Raw genomic sequence first — 25,307 nt, 5'->3', positions numbered from 1 at the left:
CAAACCTCTCTCCGGCTTAAGGCGCTTTTTTGTGATTAGGCGCGCCGTACGGGTCAGAGGAGAGGGCCCCCAAAAAATACACCAGGAACAGGATTGAGGATGATTGAATGTGTTGCCTGGAGTTCCGCGGATTGGGTTTCCAAGTTTGGATTTAACGGGAGGACAAGCAGCCAAAGACTTCGTCTTTCTCAGCTAATTGTGAATGCATTGCCCTTGTCAAAAGTATAAGCCCACCTCCCTCTCAGAAATATTTTGAAAATTCAATTTGTAGGTGATGCGGTTACCCAGGAGTCTTAGCGATTATATTTTTTCAAAGTCTCTTTCTAGATCACTCCGCCAGCTTCTCAACAGTATAAGGCTATCTGGAAAAGCCCCCCTCGCACGGATATTTTGAAAATCCAATTTTTAGGCGATGCGGTTACCCAGGAGTCTTAGCGATTATATTTGTTTCAAAGTATCTATTTAGATCACTCCGCCAATCAAGCCGTTTAATTTCAGCTATCACTCACTAGTACGTAGTCCTTTTCTTAACTAGCATTTAGTCTTAGTCTTCACCAGTGTACTTGCGAATACATTGTACTTCTCAACAGTTTAACCTTCTTAATAGTTTATCTTGAATAGCACCCCCCCCTTGCAGGGATATCGGCAAAAATTCAATTCGTAGGTGATGCGGTTACCCATGATCCTTAGCGATGTTTTTTTTTTTCAAAACGGCTGCTTAGATCACTCCGCCACCCGTATCAGCTATCAGTTCCTACCAAGCTGTTAGCGGATTGATTTTGTTTGCTTCCAGCGTACCTTATATCCTAGGAGAATTACTGGATCTTCCTCCAATGAAGAAAACATGAGAGATACAAGCGAGACGGTAGCTATCAACCATGAAGGAGGTGGTCAAAACCGCTCAAGAGCGATTTCCCCTGGGATTCTGCCGTCTGATGATAGCATAGAACAGACGCAAATTGGGCAATATTTCAGCTAGATTCTGTTTGACAAGGCGCCTAATTAGAGGCACGTGGGAAATATTTCATGTCTTCTCGTTCTAGCTTCAAGGTTCCTTCTTGTGCTGCGCTAATATTGATATCAAATTATACCACGGGCGGCGGAGAACATTTGCTGTGTCAACGTCTAACGTGATTATGTTTGCTCTTTTCCTTCGTCTCCTTCCGTTTTAAACAAATAAGGTCAATAACCTTACCAGTTGTCTGTCACCATGGAAACTGTTGCTGTAGCTGGCTGTGATGTTGGGTTACATTATGTAGCAGGGCAGTGCTGGAGGGGCTGGTCACCATGAACCTGTGTGTGAATAAAAATAAACTTAGCTGCAGTTTGTTGGGGTGGACCATATGGCATCCAATGCATCCAATGCAATTTTTGAGTGGCAAAACAAATTCGACATGATGAAATCTGTCTGACATTGACATTTACTGATAATTCTAGCGTTTGAAATACCCCCAAACAAATTACACGAGATGTCCTTTTAATTTTGACACCACCAATAAACAGCCATATTCTGTCAGCGACATCAAATACGTTTGCCTCACAGGGCATGCTTTGGAATAGGGTTGATACAACTTACGTCATTAAAAGAATGACCATGAGAAAATTGACTTTAAAAATTCAGTTTTGCCGCTCTAAAATTGCATTGAATGTCTTTAAGGAAGTCATAAGACTGTTTGAAAGTACAAAAAAACTTCAGTGACATTTTTCTGATCTTTTCTGATCTTTTGCAGGTATAACGACCCCGCTGATCAAATCTAGGTGGGAGACGGCACTACTCGGCACTCTGGCCGGGGCAGCTGTGGTGTTTCTGTGCATCCTCATCGCGCTGGCGTGCCGGGGGAACGGCCGGAGTATGCGGGACAACCCGAAGCTAGTCGCCATCAGCCCGCCCATCTACAGCTACCACCCCAGCTACAAGCAGTCCATGGAGTTACGGAGTCTGCGTCACACTGACTCAACGTCATCAACTGTCGTCACTAGATCAGGTATGTAAATATTTGTTTGTTTGCTTGTTTCAATTTTGAAACAAACCGTCCTGCAGTTCCAGAACAAGCTGCTAGGGGGCCCAAGCTCAAATGACTTCCAAACACAAGAGCTACTTACCATCTAACAGAATTCATGGCCCTAGCATGTCCTGATCGCGAGATCTAATCATTTTCAGGTCTTACAAAGACCTAGCTACATACCAAGTTTCATAACAATTCATTTAAACCTTCTTGAGTTATCGTGCTAAAGAATAGCACTGTTTGGCACTAACACAAAACAGTTCAAAGAGAGAAAAAATTAATTAAGTTATACTAAATCATTACCGATGTTGATTCTTGCCGGCAACGTTATGAAAATCGTCCCGTGATTTGACCAGATTATAGTCAACGTGATGTTGATGAAGGTGTTATATAGTTGCATTGGTCACTGCAATACCTTCCGTACCCATAATTTACAGACGATAGAACAGTTTAGATGGTGAAAAACGTTAACTAAATCATTACTGATTATGGTTCTAGCCGACAACGTTATGGAGACCGTCGTCTGATTTGACCATAGTCATAATCATAGTCAACGTGTTTGTGAGGGTGTTATATACTTGCAGTCGTCACTCCAATGCTAATTCCCTTTAGAGAGCCTCATCGCTTTTGCCATTCACCATGAACTACATTCACTCGGCTGATCACAAAAGCCGGTTTTCCGATACCACGCACAGCTGATTCCATGTGACAAAGGGATTGGGAATTTCCAGCGACCTTTGAGACATAAATATGCTATCATATATGACATTGTCGCGTTCCATTCGATATGAATATTAATTCCCCCCAGATGAAACCGCACAATGCCATAATAACCGACACACGAGAGAAACATAGGAGATGGTTTGACGGCTTAGTGTGACACTTTTATCATGAAATCAATCAAGATAATTGTTTGGAGCCAAGAATTGTATCGCATGGCATCAAAAATGGATGCTGGAAACCGAGATTTGACGGCTGATAAATTTGTCGCCATTATATAACCGATATGTATTTAGTGTAAAATGATATATGCAATCGCCATAGTATAGTAGGTCTAACAAGCTTTCAGTGCCAAAAAAATAAGCTTCAGCACTAAAGACGATTAATTTTGGTACTATACTTCTAGAAGATGATTGATGCAATAGTGTGAAAAGCAGAAGGAGGTTTCGGTGCACGAAATCCTACCTCTAAGCATGGCTTAAGACATGTGTAAAGGTACTCGCAAAGGACGAAACGGAACCTTTACGCAAGCTTTAAGGTGTGCGTATAGAAGGATATACAAAATACTTTGTTTTGCCGCCCTTAAATTGCATTGGATGCTTTAATTATGCATAGGCATATAGCGACAGAAACCACCTACATTTTTAGTGCCGCTCTTGTTCAATTATCAAAGACGCACATCTCGGTCAAAGCAACTCGGCGGATATTTACCAGAAGACGTACGTTTCCAATGGTGGTCACGATCCGAAGGCTCATGGGACGGGCGGCTTTACTTTGGTTTCAACTACTTCAATCAAGCCAATTTGCACATGGGAATTGCCAAAACGTACTGCCTTTTTTCTACTTTTAATGAAATATTCTTCCCTCAGCCGCAAAGAAGGTCCCGCGAGGTTTGGACGGCAAAAGTTGTAAGTGAGATCCTGATTGAACAGTTCCGAAGAGGGGCACAAAGAAAGGAGCACAAATTCTGTTCAATCTTTAACAACTTCTTATTTGAGATGAAATTCAATGCTGTGATTGCAATCTTCTCACATAATGAAAGCAGATATTTAAGCACGTTTTATATTTAATACATACGTAAATAAGATGCAATCCCTTCACTGCAAGAAAGCAGATTTTTAAGCATGCTTAAAGATATTCGTAAATGAGACCTAAAGATGAACACATATTTAGGTAACTTATAATTCGCCTTTAAGCAATCCTCCCAAAAACACATTAGAGAAAATGTAACAACATAGCCATCCCTTTCCAATGAACACATTTGGAGTCGTCCTTACAAAGCCGTTCTAATCAAATCTCTTCACCTGACGTGGCTCTCAGGGCGAGTTACCGTGTTAAGTACAGCCTGAGACATGGTGTCTACATGTTTGCGCAGATAATTTAGGACAAGGTCTCTTCTTATCACACAGACGGGAGGACGAAAAACAGCCAAGCTACGTACCCTTCCCCCGCCCATACTAATTCACGACTAGCGTATTGATAAGAGCTTGTGTTGCCTGGTTACCAGAATAATTGACGTTTCCCGAGAAAAAGAAACTCTCTCACGGCGCTTATTATACTCCCAGTGTTTAATGTGTGACGAAAGGATAGATAAAACTTCTGATGATTCACCGCTCGTAACTTTGCTGTAGTGAACATGAGTGTTTTCTTCAGGAATATTGATGGTCTGTTTCCAAGTTGGAAAGCTCTTTCTTTGTTAACTTGACAACCCCTGGTAGTAGCTCCAGATCCCCAAAGTGTGCCGCAGCATTTAACAAAAAGCTTTGGCGGTTGAAATAGCAGCACTGCCCTTTCAACGGAAAATTGAGTAATGATTCATCTTTAGGGCCATCGAACGATGAAAGAGAGCTCGCCACTAGATAATACATCACACAACGTTCCCTGCCTTCGTTCACGTGCTCAGGCATTCCGTTTCATTTTTGACCGTGATTATGTTCGATATGCTTTGCGCCATGCCAAATGACGGAGTCGGAATCCTATCCATAACGCCTGAGGTAATTGAAAATCTTGATTACGCCTGGAGGTACCGGTAAATGACTCATTCGTCCCAGGGCCTCAAACTTGTCATCCGCCTCGTGTTACTAGCTAAAGCTGGGAGAAAGCGCTGAGACGACAATGTCCGTAGAAACGGGTGGTGATTTAAAGGCATCCGATGCCATTTTAGGGTAGAAAAACAAAAAACAATATTCTGGATGAGGAAATCTGTCTGATATTGACATGTACTATGCCTGAAGTAACCTGTTTTGGGGACTATTTACCTCAGGCATCTGTTTCTTTTTCCGTCATATATGATCAAGTCTTGAAATTTCCTTCACAAATCTGAGCAAGTTTACTGTCTAGTTCATTTTTGTGTTGAAAATAGTCGCACCACGGTGTTCGCTACAGAATGTATAGTTTCCGTAAAGTCGATGCATTCCGTACCATTCCATCAAAAGATGATTTCTACTTTTTCAAGGCCATTGACTGTCCCTGGGTACACCTTAATAAGCCCGGGGACAATCTCATTGGCGAGAAGATCTGCCAGAAAAGGAGCTTTCTGCGCAAGCGCAATCCAACGCGTACGAGCCGTTGGCAGGGAGGGACTTGTTAATCGGCATGCGCAGAAAGGACACAACGATTTTCCTTGGTGAGTTTTGCTCAGAAAGGCCTTGTGTTCTGGTAATAAGGACATAAGAATGTATGTTTTCAAAAATCTGCCCAAAATGCGTCACCTTTGCCATGGTTTGCCCCATTATTGACCCCTAAATACTTATTCACTGGCTGGACTGGCCCACTTGGACTGGGGGTGAAACCCTAGGTGTCATTTCAATATTTCGGCTGTAACTCTTCAAAATGCCGGATTTGACCTTCCACTTTTTGTATCCGAAGAAGCCTGACAACTCCAGCTTTGCAGTGGGAATAAAGACTTGCGGTTTATGAATAGGTAAATGTGTTTCGAAGTGCCTGTTTTCATGGTTTCACCGTAGATTCCGTTGGAAAGATCATTTACTGGTCCCTACCCTGGCGGAAAATTCTATGATGAATTTCGACACATTCGTAGCGACGGGTAATTTGGTGTAATATGGTTGATTCGTTCTACTGTTGCGATGAGAGAACAGTCAAAGGAAACGAGCAATCCGTCCAGGCATTATAGGTTTAAGCGTCACAATGAAGCTATTTGTCTTTTTTTATTCTTTCGAAATGCCATAACAGTTCGCATTGCTTTCTAATTAGAGGAGGCGAATGGTGGGAAGAATTATGCCTTTGCATGTGTGGAGAGCGGCGTTTTGCTGTAATATGCCTCTATTCTAGACTGACGGAAATCACTCGAAACGTCTGGAAATAATCTCCGCAATTTATCCTGTAGTTGGATTGTCTTATGAACATGATAATGAACCAACGATAACATATACCGTAACATTATAGATAACGGTTGAAACATTTAGATATAGATAAGTACAACTGAGTAATGGCAAGGATCTGTGTAACTGTGTATGGATTTTTGAACCTTGAATTCTAGATGAGAGTAGGGTTATCCTTTGAGTAAAACATATACTGTAGCACTATCTGATAGAGTCTTTTGAGACATGTCCTGAAAAAAAAAGTTACTTGAAAGGTCCGGAAATAATTCCCGTAATGTATCCAGTACTATATTACTAGAATTTGAATTATCTTTGAAGAACCTTCATCGACGTATCCGGAGCATTACTTCCTACTGTGACTCTGTGGGTTGGAATGATCTAATTATTGACGGAAGGTAAGCCACGGCAATGTAGAATCTCCTAATGCATCTTTTAGTAGTGCAACATGCAACATTTTCCTCTTGACCCTTTTCTGACCCCCCTCCATACAGTGGCACAGGCTCGGCCGAGTTGATCCCATCGGATATCCATTATCAAAGTACCAACTTCAACCAAATCGAACCTCTGCCATCGCGAAGATGAAATATTGCCCAAGGATACAAGAAGGACGGCCTTGACGTTAAAGCTATTGATAATCCTCTAATCCATCAAAAAGCCAAGTGCCATTGATAATCCACGGATCTATCAAACATCAAAGAACTTCATGTCATATGCCTTCGAGTCCCCTACTTTGCGGTCACACGAGGTTGAAAGTCCTAAAGTCCGTCCATTTAGATACATCGCACTGCGCGGTTGATGGCCCGGCACTGCGCAATATTTTATCCGCCCTGTATGCACTAAATCTGAGAGGAGACGATTATGGACCTCTCAGTTCTCATTCGGGCCTCACCAGCAAAGGCCCACGTTAATCTCGATATACATCACCGGTTTTCTTCCTTTCGTTATCTAGCTGTCATCTCTCCGCGCATAACACTGTCGATATAAAACTGCCATATTGCTCTTCATCATGTTTCTATACCCTCTGGACTTGACGAAGAGATATAGCGAAGAGACCAAGCCCAGGAGATGATACTGATATTGAAAATGTTTCGTACTCAGAGTTATAAATGCGTTTAGCGACGTGATCTCAAATGCGTGAGACCCATGCACAGTGCTTTCTTGGAACTAAATTTAGTCAATTTGAACTTAAGTACACATCTACAACAACAAAGGCATAATACTACCCCTTAACCTGTATTTCTGACATTTCCTGATATTTCAAATAGTTTCTCTCTTCACGGTTAAAACCGCTTGCGTCAGTTGCCCTAGTCATGATTTCCCCCCTCTTATTATGCACAACAATGAAATAATATGTTGCAGACTGGGGCATGTCATTTAATGTATACAAAGAGCTAGAAATATACCAGCACCCGTGTAACCATTCAGTATAGAAAAAAAGGGTTTAGCATAGTATTTACTCTTTGATATTCAAAGTGGCACCGTAGCAAGATAAGCAAGATTGTCAGTCCAGATCCCACCCTTCCTCAAAAGAAACAAAATGGCGGAGCTGCGCAGCCGCTACCCGTGATTCTTTGCGCGCTGAACTTGGCGAGGATTTTTATGGGCGCTGCGCGCTGCTGGCGTGGTCGGCCCCTCACCGCCATCAATGCGTCTTTATTGGCTTCTTTTCTAATATCTGCGAAATCTCCGGCGACATGGGTTGTCCATCTATGTCGCCCTCTAGGCGATCAATAAGCAAATCTGAGCCACCAATATGGTTTCCGTTGGCGCCCACAGTCCGAGATTTTCTGAACAAGCCGTTTACTGCGTGATTGGATGAATCGCCGAAATAAGCTGCAGACGTGAAAATCTTCCGCAAGTGACATTGGTGACCGGAGAGTAATGAGAAAGCCAGACCAGGCCATCCATGTGTGTCCCACGGTCTGTCCAGTGTGAATTCTTAGCAGGAAATTCCAATTTAGGGACGCTTTGGGGGCATGCAATTTTCAATAAATCACATTGAAAGCCGTGACTTGTCTTATACAGTGACAATTATAGTATCAACAAGGTAATCAAATCAGCAGTTAAACAGTGAGAATAAACATCAACCAAATTAAGTCGTTTTGCAATACGCAAATGAATGCTTCTATACTCTAATGCTGGAACTAATGAAAATATATAACCCAAACTTCAAATGTTAGGAGTAACAGTTGCCAATAGATAAATTAGATGGCTTAATAGCTAGTTACGATGCTCACTGGGAGACTATTCATTTTGTACTAATAACGTTAGTCGTCCTTGACATCATTGACAGTGTTCTCCGGTGAGATATTAGACAAGATCAAATTCAATGACATCAACGACTCATCAAGATTCGTCAAGGGCATCAGGTAAAGATCGTCTATTTTCCTTCCAATCATGTCAAGACCATGGGAATATCCTAAGGTTTTCCATATGAGAAACTTTAATGAGGACCATTGATCACCATTCCTTGTTTTTCTCACGAGGGGTCGAGGAATATGGATCCTTTCGCTGGAAAATCTTTGTCGATACTTGGGTACCCTGTTGTGTCTGAACTGTACTGATGTAAATGGCTTTTGTTGAGGATTCTTGAGCCGTTTTGCTGACAGAAAAAAATCGCGGCCTCAAGCAAGGAACGCAGACAGTACTACAATAGAGAGTCGCAGCAACAGAACGCAAAACCTGTGCATCATTCAACTTCTCCACATCCCTTTGATAAGAAGGCGATATAATCTTCACAAAGACTGCTAATCCTGGCAGTATTTCTCTCCCTGCATGATGAAGTGCATGCGGCGTGGTTGCTGACGGCAATATTCTAAAATAAACACAACGTACAAAGTTATCAGATGCACTGGGATAGACCAGAAACATGTCAAATAAGTCCCTGGGGCTCATATTTCTCATATATTTCTTCTCCTGTAGGTTCAAACAAGCTACTCTCCTGCCGTTACACTTACTGAATTAAGAGAGTTGTACTAGCAAGTAGTCAACACTGGCCAGCTAGTTACTCTTGCAAATAGGTGAAACACACTTTTAAAGTTGTTATCACGGCTTACACTTTTTCTCAACTTTCGTAGCAGCTACTTATTGACGAAACTCTGAACAAGTTAACTCTTGTCCTTCTGGCTATTTGTGTACTAGTATCATGTGCTTCGTGCGCTGGGGCCCGGATTCCAGACCCTCTTGGGATAGTTGTTACTGCTTCTGTTATACTAGTCTACCATGTTACTTAGAAGTCCTGAAAACATCAGGAGATGAAAAATTGCTCGGAAAAGATCAAGGCAGACAGGAGGGCGCAAGGCGGATAAGACAAATACAGTTGTTTTCAAGTTACTATGAGAGTTATTTTTCAGAGAAAAAAGTTTAACCTTCTGAACATAAGTTGGGCAGAACATTGGAGATATGAAGATGATTATGTGCATCTGGACAAGAGTTTTTAATACTGCAATGTTTTGGGCCTCGAAGAGTCTCCTTCTGTACTAAGATAACACTCCAGAGACAACTTCACGTCTATCCTGTATATAGGCGAGCAATCCATCCTCCTCACCCGTTCTTAATCTTACAGCCCAGTGTCAACAACTTCAAAGAAATAGTTGTAAGGTGAGACGCGAGAAAATGTACAGTCTGCAATATCTGACTGGAGAAAGGAGATCGTCTAGTCGCGATGAGACCGGACTGTGCAGGACTGTCTACGTTATATCTGGATCTGTCTCAGACTTGGGGTTATTCCTTTCCTAGAGCTTATGTTCCCGTCACTGCACGTTACCGGTGGGCGTCTGCCTATCCTCGGTAGGCATTAGATATCGACTGAGGCGCCCGGCTGGCCCTGAGGTAGTCTACGGAGTAGTATCCAGTGGGTAGGAAATTGATTCTCACCTGTCACAATGCGTTAGACTCCTGCTGCGTTACTAGTAATTCACTTCTTCGAGTTTTCTCACGGGTGTGTCTGCTCGAAACGGGCCACGGAACCAAGTATTGACCTCCTATAGACTGCCAATTGCCCGCCAGGAGGTACAACACTTTCAATGTATTTTATGGCCCACGCCGAGCAATCTTCGTCGGACGTAACGGGCATCTCCTCATCGGCTGAAGCCGTAAATCAAAGATATGAAACATTTGGTCATTCGAGAACTATCAAAGACAGGGAGAGGGATACATTTCGTACGGCAGCCAGACTTGGCTGAAAAGAATCCAATGTATATTGATGTCTTCCATTGCGGAAATGTGATTGGTGTCTGATGAATAGAGGAAGCAATGCCGCAGCGTGTAACGCATTTTGGCATCGCAATATAGAAAGGTGGCTAGTTTTCCGCGCTTGCTGCGCCCGTTAACTTCGTTTGGATATACATCACAAATTCCTGGCGGCGCCCAAACTGACAAACAAGTCTCAGTGTGCGCTCAAGCGTCAAATTCGAGGAGAGTTGTTCAAATGATACAGATATATGTTATGATAGGTGTTCTTACGCTAAAGGCTAGCCTAGGAGAGTCGAATACAGACAGAACTTTTTTTACAATGTAATCTGTTTAAATATTAATTGTTTTATGTAAGCTGGCTAGCAAAAATCATACATTACCCTCGATAAGAGAAATCCATATAGACAGGCATAGAAATATTCCTGCCTCGAGGCCAAAAACATTAATATGAACAAACGACTGATGCACGGGCATTGTATTTCTTGGGGGACCCCGTCTGCTTTGTGAAGAAATATTGCTACTTTCGCCGAGGGGGAAGCCTATAAAAATTTAGGCTCTTACTTTACAATCTATTGTTGTCCTCGAGGCACCTTTCCCCTACCCGGGTACTCTGTTTTTGCGATGTGAAGTCGTAAAGGTGAATTTTAATGTAACATTCTCTAGATATGCAGAGACTCACTGGTAACTGCTTACCACTTTCAAAATTCATACTTTTTTAAAGTTAAAATCCAACAGCTTTTCCATTAGAGAATTGATTGAGTTATAGTTGAAAAATTGATATCTGAATACTCGATATAATGGCTCATAATAAAATGTGAAGGGAGATTTGGGTGGGTTGCCCGTGGCCCTATGTGTATGTATGTCTGTCTGTCTGTGCAGAGTAAGTTGAAAAGTTATGAAGGCTTGCGATGCAATTTCAACATAGTATTTCCTTTGCTCTGTAGTAAATAAATAGGTACCCCTCGTTGATTATCTACGATTCAATTTTGGGTATATCGAAGCTTGAATGGTGAATAGAAACGTCCCCCTCTCGGTCAAGACGTCCATAGTCTGATATGTTTGTGCTCTGTGCCAAGCAGGACAAAAAGAAATATCTGTAACGCTTCCATCTAGACGTTAAAATGACTTCCTTTCTGCCCCTTTCCAAGACGAAATAACTCCAAGAAGAAATCAGTTAATTCCGTTCCCTCTAGACCTGTTTTGAAGCAATGTTCACATCGGAAATGACATATACTTGACGTCAGGTCCCTGAATACTCAACAAAGGTTTTGTATAAAATAGTTGTCGGTAAAAGCTTTTGGTGGAGCGATTTAGAGGTACAATTGTGCAAAGTTTACAACAAAGCCCATACATTTTTATGCCCAAATGTTTATGTCCAACACTGTATATTCAGAATGCCGAGCCTTGCTACCAATGAGAGATGTACAATGTCTGACCAGTCACTGCTATCTAAACACTTTTATATGTCCATACGTAAAGGCTCCGTTTTTAGCAATCTTTAAAGTTTCTTTTTTGTAAAATTTACGGGTGATAGTTGGTGAATAGACGACTTTTGTGGTGCGAACTGTGTAATGGTAAATAGGTTTAATCGTGAGTTCTCCATGCGTAAAGGTTGCGTTTGGACACTCTTAGAAATTTCTTTACGTAATGTTTACGAGTGGAGAAGAGGTGGCTGCCTTGCGATACTTTTGTCCTGAGGATCAAGTGATGGTGAGGCATAATTGTGGTGTCCAGACTGTTTGTCCCTCTGAGATTGGTCACGCATTGCTACGACTTTAAAGTTTATTCCTCAGTGAGTTCCTCGCACCCAGTATGTAAGCCTGATCACTCATGCGGCAAGTGTAACAACATTAAGAAAGTCTTACACGCTTCCCAAATGACGTACTACATCAAAGGGGCCAATACCTAGCTTAATCCACCGAAGACGTTCTACACCGAGCCTTAATTTCTCCTCAAATGGATCTCGAAGCAATCTTACTTCTCGGAGAAGTTGTGTGTAGTTATAATTCACTACTGAGTTCAAGTTCGCCTACTGTGTATCACACAAGGCCGTCTCGGCTGTTTTATGACGGTGATTACGGTACTACCGTGTGAACGAAGCAACGGGATTAGAATCTCGCAATTCGGGAATACCACTCAAGATAAGGTAATTTTTCTCTTCCTTTTAGACTTCGGCGGAATCAAGACCATCAGGTCGGCTGTCAAGATAGATGATGCGGATTTTCCCAGACGTATTTGCCAAATGGGATCATAAATTTCTACATCTCCGCTTGTAACCTGCTTTAGGTTATCGTCAATTTCTGCGTTGGTTGGGGTTATGGTTGGCAAAAGCAATAAATGTCAAGAATAACTCAAACCTCTCGGATGAGGGGGTGGAAGGATACACGCTTTAGTCTTCAGTGGTAAACAGTCCGCCGGATCTGACTGATAACTTCATATCTAGAAATCAGTGAGCCATTGTCAGTGGGCTATGACTTTACAGCCAATAACAACAAAATTCACCGTAGAAATCCCTATCCAAGCTTTAAAAACCTAATAAGCTTCTATACGTTTTAGATTGGCTATAAAAATTTAACGTTACTGGATCAACAAAGGCCATTATAAATCACGGTTTCTTGCATAGTTTTTCCAACGTCAACACATATTACTCTTCAAGTATCTAGAAAACTCAAACTCAATAAAAAAACTCAATAAACGGTCGTTAACCGATATAGCGTGATGTGTCATCCTTTCCGGATCCGCGGAAAGCATGACTTTATCAGCAAATATCTTCCGCATTGTTGATCTATGGACTGATTGATGATGTGTGCACCTCTAGGAAAAGTTTGGCTGTGCGCAGATCGATGTGGAAAAGTTGTTGTAGGGATTGATTGATGCTGTGTGTACTTCTAGGAAATGTTGATCTATGGATGGATTTATGCTGTTTGCACTTCCAGGAAAAGTTGGGCTATGGACTGATCGATATCGTCTGAACTTCCAGTAAAAGTTAGCCTGTGGACTGATTGACGTTGAGTGTACTTCCATGGAAAGTTGATCTATGGACGGAATGTGTTTGCACTTCCAAGGAAAGTAGGGCTGTGAACTGATTGACATTGTGTGCACTTCCAGGAAGTCTGGGAATTGATTGGTGTTGCCTGAACTTCCAGTAAAAGGTGTTCTGGGGACTGATTGATGAAGTGCTAACTTCCAGGAAAAGTTGGGCTGTGGTCTGACCGATTCTGTGTATACGTTCAGAAAAGGTTAGGCTGTGGACAAATGTTATGTTAACTTCACTTCCAGCTTAAAAGCTTTTAGGGTTAGCTGATTGATATCCTGTACATTTTATTTTCCAGGGAAAGTTTTTGCCAGGGCGCTGTGCGACTACAGCCCACAGGACGATAACGAGCTGCCACTGCAAACCAATGACGTCATCGAGGTGCTGAGCGACCAAAATGGCGGCTGGTGGTTTGGATCCGTCCAGGGAAAAGTTGGCTTGTTTCCCGCCAAATGTGTGGAGATTCTCGTCTGCAAGGACAGACAAGATGGTATGTTAGTAAATCCTTCCACGCCATTCACTACAGTGAACTTTTGAGTACGTTGTCGTTTTATGTGACACGAATCTCATGATTGATTGATGTCTATATTTGCCACGATTACAAAATAATTCTACAAGGTATTACAGTAATTCCTCTAACTGCCACGTTCACATTTCGCCCCAATACCTTTCCCCGAGAAATGAGAAACAAAACGTTTTCAACCTACATACTGGGACAATTTGTGATATCAATGCCAAGTCACAAATACCACCCTCACAGATTTCCCAGTAGTCTGTATCTGAAAGTTCACATGACCTAGCGGTGCACCGCTGCTCCCCCTTAGTAGAATTCACAATAGAGAAATTACGGGAGCAACATTCGGAGAGAGCGTGCAGACTAACCCTTGGAAATTTGTAGAGAAGCATTTTCGAAAAGGTCAGGACACACCCCTGCGGGTGTCTGCATCTAAAGTTGTGATTTCGGCGTGTTTGGTATTCCGTCCTCGTCGGAGAGGGTTCATTATAGGGAATTTATCTTCCCGTAAAACGATCGATGGACGCAGGGGTCTAGTCCACCCCGCAGGCGCGAGGCAGTCGTACCAGCCTCGCCTTGTCCCTGCCTATTGATCATTTCTGATACCCCTCTAATGCAGTTTAGATGGGATTAAAGACTAGTCCATTGTAGACACTTCCCAGTTGGCTTGTAAGCCTTGGCGCCATTGTCGTATAACGTCTACATCCCTTCCCAAGGGGACCAATTAAGGACTTCGACAAAAAATACTTGCTTCTCTTTTCCGTATCCAGCCAAGCATGATTTGAGGAATCTATGTTGATTGGAAGTTGTTTTTCTTATTATCCTTGGTTATCACAATCAAAAGTCATCTCGTTAAAAGAAATAAGCCGCATCTTGATGTCTGCTCACCGAAAATGAAGAAATTTGTTCAGCGAAGTTCCTATCTTGACAACACACATGCCTCCAAGCCTTACAACACTATCCCGCAATCACAGGGAATAAATCTTTTCTATCACTTCCACCCGCAAGAGCATGAGTGGAAGCAGGGGATAACCCACTAATAGAAACACAGTTCTAGATGTGACACGCTGTCGGAAAAAGCTAATTTAGTGCACACAGTCCACTGACAGCACCAATCCCTTTTCAATTATCTCACTACAGGCTTGGAGGAAAGATGCAAAGATGTAAGACCTTTAATAAAACCAAGACGACAACTTGAATTGGTTCTACTTATGATTTGTGCTGAATGCAATCTCACGCAAACTGAAGGAAACAGATCTTTATCATCTATAAATACATCAATACGTATTATAACGAGGAATTCTAGTTGAATTCGTAGATGGCTAGATATGAATACGAGCAATTCTGACTGCAGAATCTGTAAAACTGGGATAAAGTGGATTACCTAAGTTTGGCAATAGTGGATTTTAGTATTTACACTTTGCCAAATCCACGCCTACACTTATCACTTACCCACACAAAATAACCGTTCCTGCCTATATGTTGCCATTCCATTAGAATGTTGAAGTAAATTTTAACTTTTATGAAGTCTTGCCAAACCTTTTCAGCGTCTTTCCTTTTCTCTGGTGGAAATGAATAGTCATTGCCTCGTACTTATCTTTGATTCAATGTTGGGTAAATTCAAGAGCTTGAATAGTGAATAGAAAAGTCCCCTCATTGTGGACAGCCACCCAGAGTTGTAAGCAGCTGTGATATGTTTGTGCTCTGTGCCAAGCCGGACAGAGAAATATCTGTTACGTTCCTTTCCCATTGGGATCTGCATCGGAAAAATCGATACTTATGGGACTACCATGCCAAATTATCCATCAGCATCTCTCTGATGACTGGCTATATGTTGAAAAGTGATTGGACGAGTCGGTACAGCGTGCTTGACAAATGTTACATTTTTGGCCTGGGTCCTCTGAAGGTTCATGGAATCCGTACCTCCGGCCATTGATTACGTCAATGAAAATTTAGACCCATTCCCTATCCTGGGATCAAGACAACCTTAGAGGAATGCATCATTGGGTACGAGATTCACAGGGTGGGACGGCGCATCGTCCCTTAAGGGGGGTAAAGATTTACTCTTAACTCGATCTGTTAAAGATTGATAACTTAAGTATGAAACCGATACTGGGTAGTAATCTTGAAGGAAATCTTGGAGACTGCCGCCGGGTCCCGATATTTTGTAGCAGTGTTGCGCTGACTGGGTGACAGATGTCGTGTCCAAGAGTCGGCGCCTGGCTGACAACTTCACGGAGTATAACCTACGTCATCAACATGGCGTCGGGCATAGTGGGGCCGTATGGCGTAACGGCAGAGACTGCTCGACTCATAGCCAAGAGGTCCCGGTTCGAATACTGCCATGCCCCCTGATCTTGTGCCCTTGTAGAATTTAAGGCACTTTACTCGATTGTCCTCACCTCACTCAGGTGAAAATGTCCTTAAATGTTGGCGTGCACTTTCCACAAATGTACTCACTTCCCTAAGGTGAATACTAGTATTGATATTGTCCTCTGCGTTGGTGGTGGCATAACATGTTGGAATAAAAAAAACTAAAAACGTTAGGCAGCCGACCAGCGACTCGTCACAATGTTCTCTTCTTGAGGCTTTCAATGAAGTTGGAGTGGAAACTACCCGAGCTTTCAAGGTGTCAGAATATCAGAGAAGCGTCTAAAGCCAAACAAGACATGCTTTTAAAAAAGCTGAGCAGGAGCCAAGATAGGAATAGCTGGTTAGGAGGCGTGAGTGTGATGACGATGTGTGACTCAAGTAATTGGTCACCTTGGTGACTCGAATTGGACTAATGCTAGCGCTATGGGGGAAAGTTACAGCAAGGCCAGGTAAAAACAGGAGTGCTAGACAGGTTGACGCCTGAGCCTCGATGCAAATGCAAGTTACTTCTTGCTACGCGACGAAAGCATCGTCATATCGTCGGTGAAGGTTAGACATCCACGTAATAAGATACGCCGAAAAAAACAGTTACTAAAGCAACTGGATATGATTTTCAAAATCATATCCAGTTGCTTAACTCAACTGTTTTTTTAGCATCGTTATATCGTTATATTAAGTCAAGACATAGCTTTAGAAAGGCGACAAACAAAGACCAGTTTATCTTCTAGATAGAGAAATTAACTAGATATTTGAAGACATGACAATTGTTGTCGCTCTCAGATCATCCTGAGATTCTTTGACATCTAATAGGCTAGGTTAGGTTACACACACATCTTCCTGAAGGACGCTAGAAGAGGATATTGGGGCTCTACAAAATCGCGAATTGGTTGAGCTACGCCCTTTTGATGATGTAGTTTCTTCGTCATTTCCATGGACGTTTCCACACTTTCAATTGTCGATTGTAAACATGTATATCGACGACCCAGTGGTAGAATATGTACATTTTAGTGCAGCGGAGGAAAGGGGCAAGAAAATGACAATTTGAATCTGTACCCGAATCACGGTCTGTTTTCCCCCTATTCAGGTAAGAAGTGCTACGCGCGTGCGCTGTACGACTACGACCCCTGTGAGGAGGGTGAACTGCAGCTGCAGGTTGGTGACGTCATGGAGATCGTGAGTAGGGAGGACCCCGGCTGGTGGTACGGCTACCTGCGGGGGAAAGTCGGGCTCTTCCCGTCCAACTACGTCGAAGTGGTCCCGGAAAGTTCCGTAGGTACGCAATGCCAGTGTGGTGCTGTTATGTTATACAATTCACTGACTTAGTTCAAGGAGCTTTCGTCAACTTTGCTTAGTTGTAGTTACTTTATGTAACGTTGTTTGAACATAAACCTTCCTACACAAAACCTAAATATTCTCACCTAGAGCTTTCGACCAGTCACTCTGGTCCTCCTCAGTGATACTTATCACGTGGCTTTCCTAAAGTGTGAAAGTGTTTTGATCATTTTGAAAGATCTAGCTGGCGCAGCCGAATAGAAGCCGACCTTGCCGAACACCAGCTGACCCTGTCAACTTTGCCCCGACATACTCCTTACCATGGTTGGTAGGCGTTTGGCTAGTGTTTGGGAGGCCAGCTTCATGAATGTGTGACAGAGACTGAAGGCACATGCGATAAACATACGATAAGTTATCGACATCAACGATCGTGACATCGTGGTATTGATAACATCAAACATTTGCAATACCCAAAGCTTCATGCCTTTACGTTTTAAGATAATAGTGATCACCTTTCTCGTCTTCGTGATCGTAATCTAGCAAACCTATACATTAGCTAAGAAAGTGGTGCATTCTCAACAGTGGATAAGTGTCAAGGACTTATCATAAAAAATATTTGGGCAAGAATGCAACACGCGAGCTATATCCTCCATAACGCATCATGTCAAGTACGTTTGAAGGCCGCTGTTTTTCATTAATCCGTTTCCATGTTATCTGAAATACTTCTGCGACCTCCAAACTCCCCGTAAGGTAATACATACTTGTACCGTGTATCGCGTCTGGGGTGTCAGTTCTCTGAAAGACTTGGAATTACTGCGCAAAGTACACCCAACTGAGGGAACAGACAGCCTCTTTGTGCTAATGCAGTCTCGTAAGAGATGCCATTAATGGCGCGGCTCCAAATCTTTGCCACTCGTGGCTTGGGCACGATTGCCTACATACTCAGCGGCCTTGTGGAGTAGTATATCTTTTGTGCAGTTGTCACTAGCGATAATTTCACACCAGCCCCCTTCAGACTTACCCGGGGCTTTTGCCCCCCAGACGTCTAACATGTTTTGACACGGCAGAGGATTCCTGCTGAGTCAACGAAGTTAGTTTGAGGGTAAAACTTGCTGTGTGGCATTGTACAACTTCAACAATATACCCTGGTGTTTCAAATCACCATTCCAATGTAACTTGTCAAGGCAAACCAGCAATATTTTCTATCCCTTCTATCAGTAAATTGCCAGGGGAATACGGTTGTGCAAGTAAATGTAATTATAAATGTAAATGTAACCAGCGTTTTGCGTGATTGTATGGCGTCTGATTGACCCTATTGATTGATTGATAGGAGAAAGAACTAGGATATCCTCTGTTGTATGCTAAGACTTGCATTGATATAACCCCACGTGAGTTTTGCTTTTAAACGCTACAATCAGAGAAGGTTTACCTACACAAAAGGCGACGGTTTTGCTGAAGGGCTACGGCAGCTCCTCTGGTGAACTACCCAATTATAGTTGCTAGGATTGTGGATGAACCAAGGCACCAGTGGGATGCATTTGTACTCCTACCCTTCGGCGGAATCACTTTCTCAGGTGTGCAGTTGAAGACCTCTCTGCAAAAGTGGAAAACAAAATCGATGCCACGGAAAGTTCTGGAGTGGGGTCGTGTGCCGTAATGGTAGAGTGTATTACTTGGAACCAAGAGGTCCTGGGTTCGAACCCTGCCATGCCACCGATCTTGTGCCGTTGGGAAAGGTACTTTACATGACTTTCCTCACTTATCTTCACTCAGGTGAAAATGAGTACTGTATTGTCCTCTGTGTTGGTGGCAGCATAAACATAAGTTGAAAAACAAGCTGTCACCACGTCTTGTGATGACATGTTGAAAAAAAGTTCTGGAGTGTCCTTACAGAAAGTTTATCAATAGCGCTGCCGAGTCCAAGGACAAAACCTCCAGGTGCGGAGCTGGAATGTTGTTTGGAGAGTTCCATCGTTGCCGTCTGTGTTTGGTACGGTCGACCGTTTCGCTCCACTGGGGCATCATTGATCCATGGCCGGTTACTAAGTAGCATTAAGCCTTTTGGAGGACGTTATGGTGGTCATCAATTCTTCTGTCCCTCGTAGCTTCAATTCACGGAGAACTGTCGGACTCGCATGGCGGCCCACGCCTCCGATAATCCGTCACAAGTCGCAGTGGCCCCTGTCTGTAAGGTCGATTTTTACGTATTCGCCTGCGGCCATACAACTTCAAGGTCTTAGTGATCAATTTTCTCTGGCATCGTTTTATACAGGATTTCAATCCTCATGCGAAGTTACGGGGTATTATCTGTGCTTTAGTGCCTTTGGAGCGGAGAGATGTGTTTTATTGTTAATGGGCAACTGTAACAAAACCACTTTTCTGCCTCGGACTTTAGTCTTCTGTCGTTAGGGTCCAGATGGATTTCCACGCTGCTGCCATGTTAATGTAGGAGGTCACCCCGTGGAGAATCTAAGAACTTTTAAGATATATTGCTGCTACAAGAGGTCTTTCTTCTAACATGTAAGGGTAACACCCTAGTGGTGCTATCACTGAACGATGGCACCCTAACAAGGACGTCGGTATTAGGAGAAAACTCTGTTTACATTTATGTATTTTCTGTTTAATGGTCGGTGTCAAGGACAAGACCTAGACACAGAGTGATAGGGAAGAAAAAAACAGAGATATTTTACTTTTGGGAAATGTTTTGAGTCTCCATGAATGCATTGTAACTTTTGAAGGGAATGTATGGTGTAATGTCATCGGGTATTACATTACTGAATTCTTACGCACACTCACTCCCTGCTTTTGACCTTGAGTGTATCATTCAACTTCCATGTGGCCAAATACACACTTCTTAAACCTGCGTCATCGAAAATAACATTTCCATTCCAGACGTTCACCTGCCATGTGGCCTAATGTAATGTCTGGAACCAAAACATACATACCTCTTGAACCAGCGCCACCGAAAACAATATTTCTATCCCAAACATAACTTCTCAACTCGCGATTCTAGGTCAAAACCGAAAAAGCAGAGCTGCTACTCAAACCGTTCCCTACTTCCCTTGCGGCCTTAAAACTCAATTATGAGAGAGCCACACACAGACAGATGTTCATTATAGTCGCCCTGCACATCAAAAGACCGCGAACTTAAGTCCCTTCTGTCCTCCTAGATCTGATGACCTAGCGGAAATTTACAGCTCGTTACAAACTGCACTACACTCAATCTATCACCAAGACGAGATGAGGTGGCAAAAACGTATTGGTTCGCCAAAACTTTTTTTTTATCTCACAAGTTCGGCCTTTGTGCATTTGTATCTATAAGAAGAGGAAAACGACCATCTGCAAAAGATGGGAGGGTTTCTGGAGATCATGAGAATTGATGGTGCGAGAGAGACGAACTGTCGAGGGAAGCTTTGGTCTTGACTACCTGATGGATACTCTGGTTGATTCATCACTATGATGAACGCGTGTGCATGTAGGCCCCCATTTCCAGTGCAATAGACCTCACCTAATGTCCGTCTTTACCCGGGATTTTCCCTTCGATCCGCGGCTAGCGCCAGCATATGGCCGAGCCAACCAACCTAATTAATGGACGTAATGGCTTTTTCTGCCGGGAGCTTTGAATGCTCCCTCCTTCATCGCAGGCTATTTGCACGTCGCCTATTCATGTATAGGAAAATTAAATTGGATCGCCCTATCTCAACTCTAAAGCTGAAAACTTTAGACCCTTTTCTTGTTATGCAAATGTGTACACTTTTAGATTGATGGCGGAGACGGGGGCTTTCCTAGTGTGGTTCGGTTGTACTTGATGGGAGAAAACTTCAAAAGGCAACCGGTAAATTGAGATCTGGTGTTCTTGTTTCCAGGGGATCTATCGGAGCTCTCCCCAATTAGGAGCAGGGAGCCCGATGTGACGCTGGGGGCCTCCTCGGCGTCGACACTGCCGGCGGCAGACGTGCAACTTCTCTCCTCCAAGGTACGAACGTCAAAACAAACTTAAATCTGCATAATGTAACATTAGGAATGTGCAAAAAGTAAATTTAGACACATAGACCTTAGGGCCATGCAATTGGAATCAACCTTTAACAGAGGCGGGGGCACCATAAGCGTTCTGTAACTAGTGATCCATTCTGGCCATTTCTTTACAAAGTAAGTCGAATCAATCGTACTCCAATGCAAATGAGTGCCTTCCAGGGTATTAGCCCACTCTACCTCCATACCAAATTTCAAGTCATTTGGCCAAAAAATGAAGAGGTTGATTCCATTTAAAGAAATGGCAGGAAAAGGAGAAGAAACCTAAGTAAAAGCAATATCTTATCTATATATATATATATGGTATGGACTGAAAAAATGAACGTCAAGCAATTGTTACACACATAGCATATTAGATACTGTTACAACAGTTGTGACAACAACATATTGTTGTAACAATCTATGTACGTCACGGTTGCTTTTACGTTGAGCATCGCATTGCCAGCAGTAATTCTTAGGTTCAGCGCATGCAGAGTGAAGAAGTGATGATTACCTTGATGAAGAACAAACAGACAGACGGTCTAGACATTAAAGGCATTTTAAAGCATAAAGATATCTCACTGTCAGCTTAAGCTTACAAAAGAAACAGATCCAAGACAAAGAACAATGTAGTGTACTAACAAGATAGTGTACAAAACTTTAGCAACTTGGAAAGCTCTGGGCACATTTAGTAAATGATTTTATGTTTCCATATGTGATGATGTACCTATAGATTGCTTTTCTCTGCTAAAAATAACGCGCGATTGGACACTGGATCCCACAAATAGGGTCGTGAAAGGATTAGAGTAAGTCACATAACTGGCGGCGTAACGGCTATGAAGCCTACCTGCCCATATGATACCTTCTTTATGGATTCATTTAGTGTAAAGAAAAAACCCATCTCGGTATGTGATTACTATGCCTGTTCTTCCAGCGCCGTTCGCGCGTCCATGGATCAGTGGAATAAGCAGGTTTTCGCTCACCAGATTGCCGAAGGACGGAGTCCAAATTACTACACTAGCCCGTAACATATCCTCGACTGATGTACCCACAGGATAACGTGAAAACTTGTTCCGTAGATGGATAGAGGGGTCTTTTGGCTATTTTTTCCACAAAAGGTCAAGGCATTTTCTGGTGAAGTCAAGGCAATGTAGTTTCTTTATGTGGATTCCTGATGAGGTATAAAGTTGAATGATGACAAAAAAGACTTGTAATTGATGAAAGTTGTTGAACGATGAATTTGCATGTTGTGTGTGTTTATGTAGTTGTAGTTATAAGCGTTACCATGTTGTTATGATAGTAGTATGTAGTTAAATGTGCATAACGACTCCAGGAAGAATAGTATGTATGGCAACTTATGTCTGTACAAACTAATGGAGATCGGTCTAATAATCAAACAAACAAACAATGAATCAACTTACGGCTGGAATCCAATAAGAAAACTAAAAGAAATACATTCTAGACGTAGTTTAATTTTTCTCAGCTTGTAACGGTATCACAAACTATGCAATTTCAGGGCGGTAAAACGAATATATCATGGATGAGGAAATCTGTCTGATTTCACAACACAACATCAGAAGAGTATATTATTGCAATATCCTATTGCGGCATGAAATGAGCTGGATCCAAGGACAACACACTTTGTTTTCTATTTTTCTACTTAAGCATGTTCTGTTTATGTATGCAGAGCACATTGAAAACCGACATGTTACCATTCGATGAATAGATAAATTAATAAATAATAGCGAAGAGATACATTTATTCCTTTGTTTTATTCCCTATAGGCGAATGGACAACACCGAGCGAGCTGTGCTGTGCACAGTTCCACCAAGAGGTGCAACTCCGGCTACGGCGGAGACCAGGACTCGTCAGGCTACCCCGACTCGTCAGGATACGGCATGGAGGAAGACTCTAATACTTCCCACGAACAATACGAGTTTCGCAACTACCAAAAGCCGTCCAGAAGGAAAAGCAGCTCCTCAAACAAAGGGCGGAAGTTGACCCGACGCTCATCGGAACCAGTGAGCAACTCGTCTAACCCGGAAGCAGATAACTGCCAACCGGAAGTGTGTCATTGTAACGAGTGTAGCGAAGCAAATCAAGGACAATACACTACCACACACCCAGCTGAACAGCCCCGGAGTGCGTCTCAGAACAACTGCGATCAGAACACGATAGACAATCGCGACTCGCGCACTCGACACAGTTCGAGGAGATCGTCCTCCGCTCGGTGCCATTCGTCGCGTTCTGACTCCCTTCGCTGCCATTCGGACAACTCCGGCTCTTTCCGCTGCTTCGACGGTTATCCCGAGAGCGTGTACGGCGGCAGCGACACTAACGTGGAGCGCTACTATTTACGGCCCGAAGGCGAGAGGCAGGAGCCTGATAGCTTTCTGGGCTCGAGTGTCAGCGGCTCTTTTCCCCCGTCGGACCAAATTGACAGCTCCCTTGAAGGTTCCGACAATGAGGTTAGAAGATACGACTCAGACGGGCTGCATAGCATTGAAGCCTGATTGCATTTCAAACCTAGGAGATGCTCTCCAGGCTCAAAGGCCATGCAGTCCGCCATATATCTTTAAATCACTGGAACCATAACCGTCGGCGTGTAAACGTCTTTTTCTTGTATCTATCATAAAGGGAAGAAACAAGAGACAGCAGGCTTTTAATCGCGTTTGTCTGTATCTATATGACACGGGGGTTTATATGCTGTAAAGAGGGCCAATGATATGGTGCTTGAGCATGCGCAATAGACGGTTCTCTCCACGTTTCGGTCTGTAGTTTCAAATGAGGTAGTGCTTTTGTTTGTGATGTTTGCTAAATATAAACGTTAAATTTGAATATACTCTACAAACACTGGCTATACGCTCAAGGAATCTGACAACTCTATTTGTAAATGTATGTTTGAGGAATAAATTTTGAAGATCATCGTAGTCATGTCATTTTTCTTTTTACTTACCAACTGCACACATTGAACACTACGTAAATGAAAATGCAATAAGACCGTTATTACCCAATAAAACTCATAATAACAGCTAGAAATTAGACATCCTTGTTGGTATAAGTTAAGTGTGTATATTTGTTTTGGAGATGTCACAAGAACAAGTTAACTTCAAAAGTAAGAAACAGTGGTGGCGCACTCAAGTTCGAGCTTATGTTAACACCACAATTATCAATTCACAACAAAAAATAACTTCACACATACAATATATAATCATCGTGACTACATACAATTTCAAACTATTAATGGCCTTTGCTTCTCAAAATAACTTTTTGCACGTGGTGTCAACAGTTTCTGAATCAGGTACAATGCTTGAGCTTTAATCTTTAATCAACATTTTCTGGACATCTTTTAGAAAAAAACATGGCGATATCCTATTGCAGGATCAAAAGAACTGGATCCAAGGACAGGACACTGTGAGCACACTTGGGATGACATTCAAGTGACCTTCGCCATTTTAAGAGGCTACGAAAACTCTTTCAAGCTCTCGTTAGTGTTTATCACTGGTGTTAGGGGGATGAAGGTATTCCATGGGACCCATTACCCTTTGACATATCAACGTGGCAGAGCTGTAGCACAAGAAGATATACACTCTCCACGGTGCTATTTGGGAGAGGGTCTTACCAGCATAGTGATGATGTGATATGTTATATGATTTTTTGTTGTTTAGGGGTATGTTTATTCATAAGAAACTGAAATCGGGATTCAGGCCGCTTTTCATTGAGGTCATGAGAAAAGGGCCAGACAAAATGGAACGCAACGATGCAGTTAAAAGCATTTTAGTCCTAATAAATCTATGCACATATCTTTACACATACGTGATACAAAATACGGTATATGGTTC

At 42.6% G+C, this 25,307-nt stretch overlaps 1 protein-coding gene across 1 annotated transcript; it reads left to right on the top strand.

Annotated features, from left to right (window-relative positions):
- Positions 1–844: 844 nt before the first annotated feature.
- Positions 845–24,228, top strand: LOC109475149. The gene is made up of 6 exons (XM_019775684.1): positions 845–887; positions 1,731–1,985; positions 13,594–13,785; positions 17,267–17,455; positions 21,321–21,430; positions 23,250–24,228. Exons 1-6 carry the CDS (start codon positions 845–847, stop codon positions 23,976–23,978), a joined length of 1,518 nt encoding a protein of 505 aa, XP_019631243.1. The 3' UTR covers positions 23,979–24,228.
- The last annotated feature ends 1,079 nt before the right edge of the window (positions 24,229–25,307 follow it).

The sequence above is a fragment of the Branchiostoma belcheri genome, unplaced genomic scaffold, assembly GCF_001625305.1.
Source record: "Branchiostoma belcheri isolate BF01 breed outbred unplaced genomic scaffold, Haploidv18h27 scaffold33, whole genome shotgun sequence".
NCBI lineage: Eukaryota > Metazoa > Chordata > Leptocardii > Amphioxiformes > Branchiostomatidae > Branchiostoma > Branchiostoma belcheri.
This window is presented reverse-complemented; position numbering and strand designations above follow the sequence as displayed.

What these genes read in the sequence shown, in the direction of transcription:
- LOC109475149 (XM_019775684.1), top strand. Translation starts at nt 845, where the DNA reads ATGAGAGATACAAGCGAGACGGTAGCTATCAACCATGAAGGAG. An exon ending in AACTGTCGTCACTAGATCAG is followed by an intron (nt 1,986 to 13,593) that starts GTATGTAAATAT and finishes TTTATTTTCCAG; the next exon opens with GGAAAGTTTTTGCCAGGGCG. An exon ending in GGTCCCGGAAAGTTCCGTAG is followed by an intron (nt 17,456 to 21,320) that starts GTACGCAATGCC and finishes TCTTGTTTCCAG; the next exon opens with GGGATCTATCGGAGCTCTCC.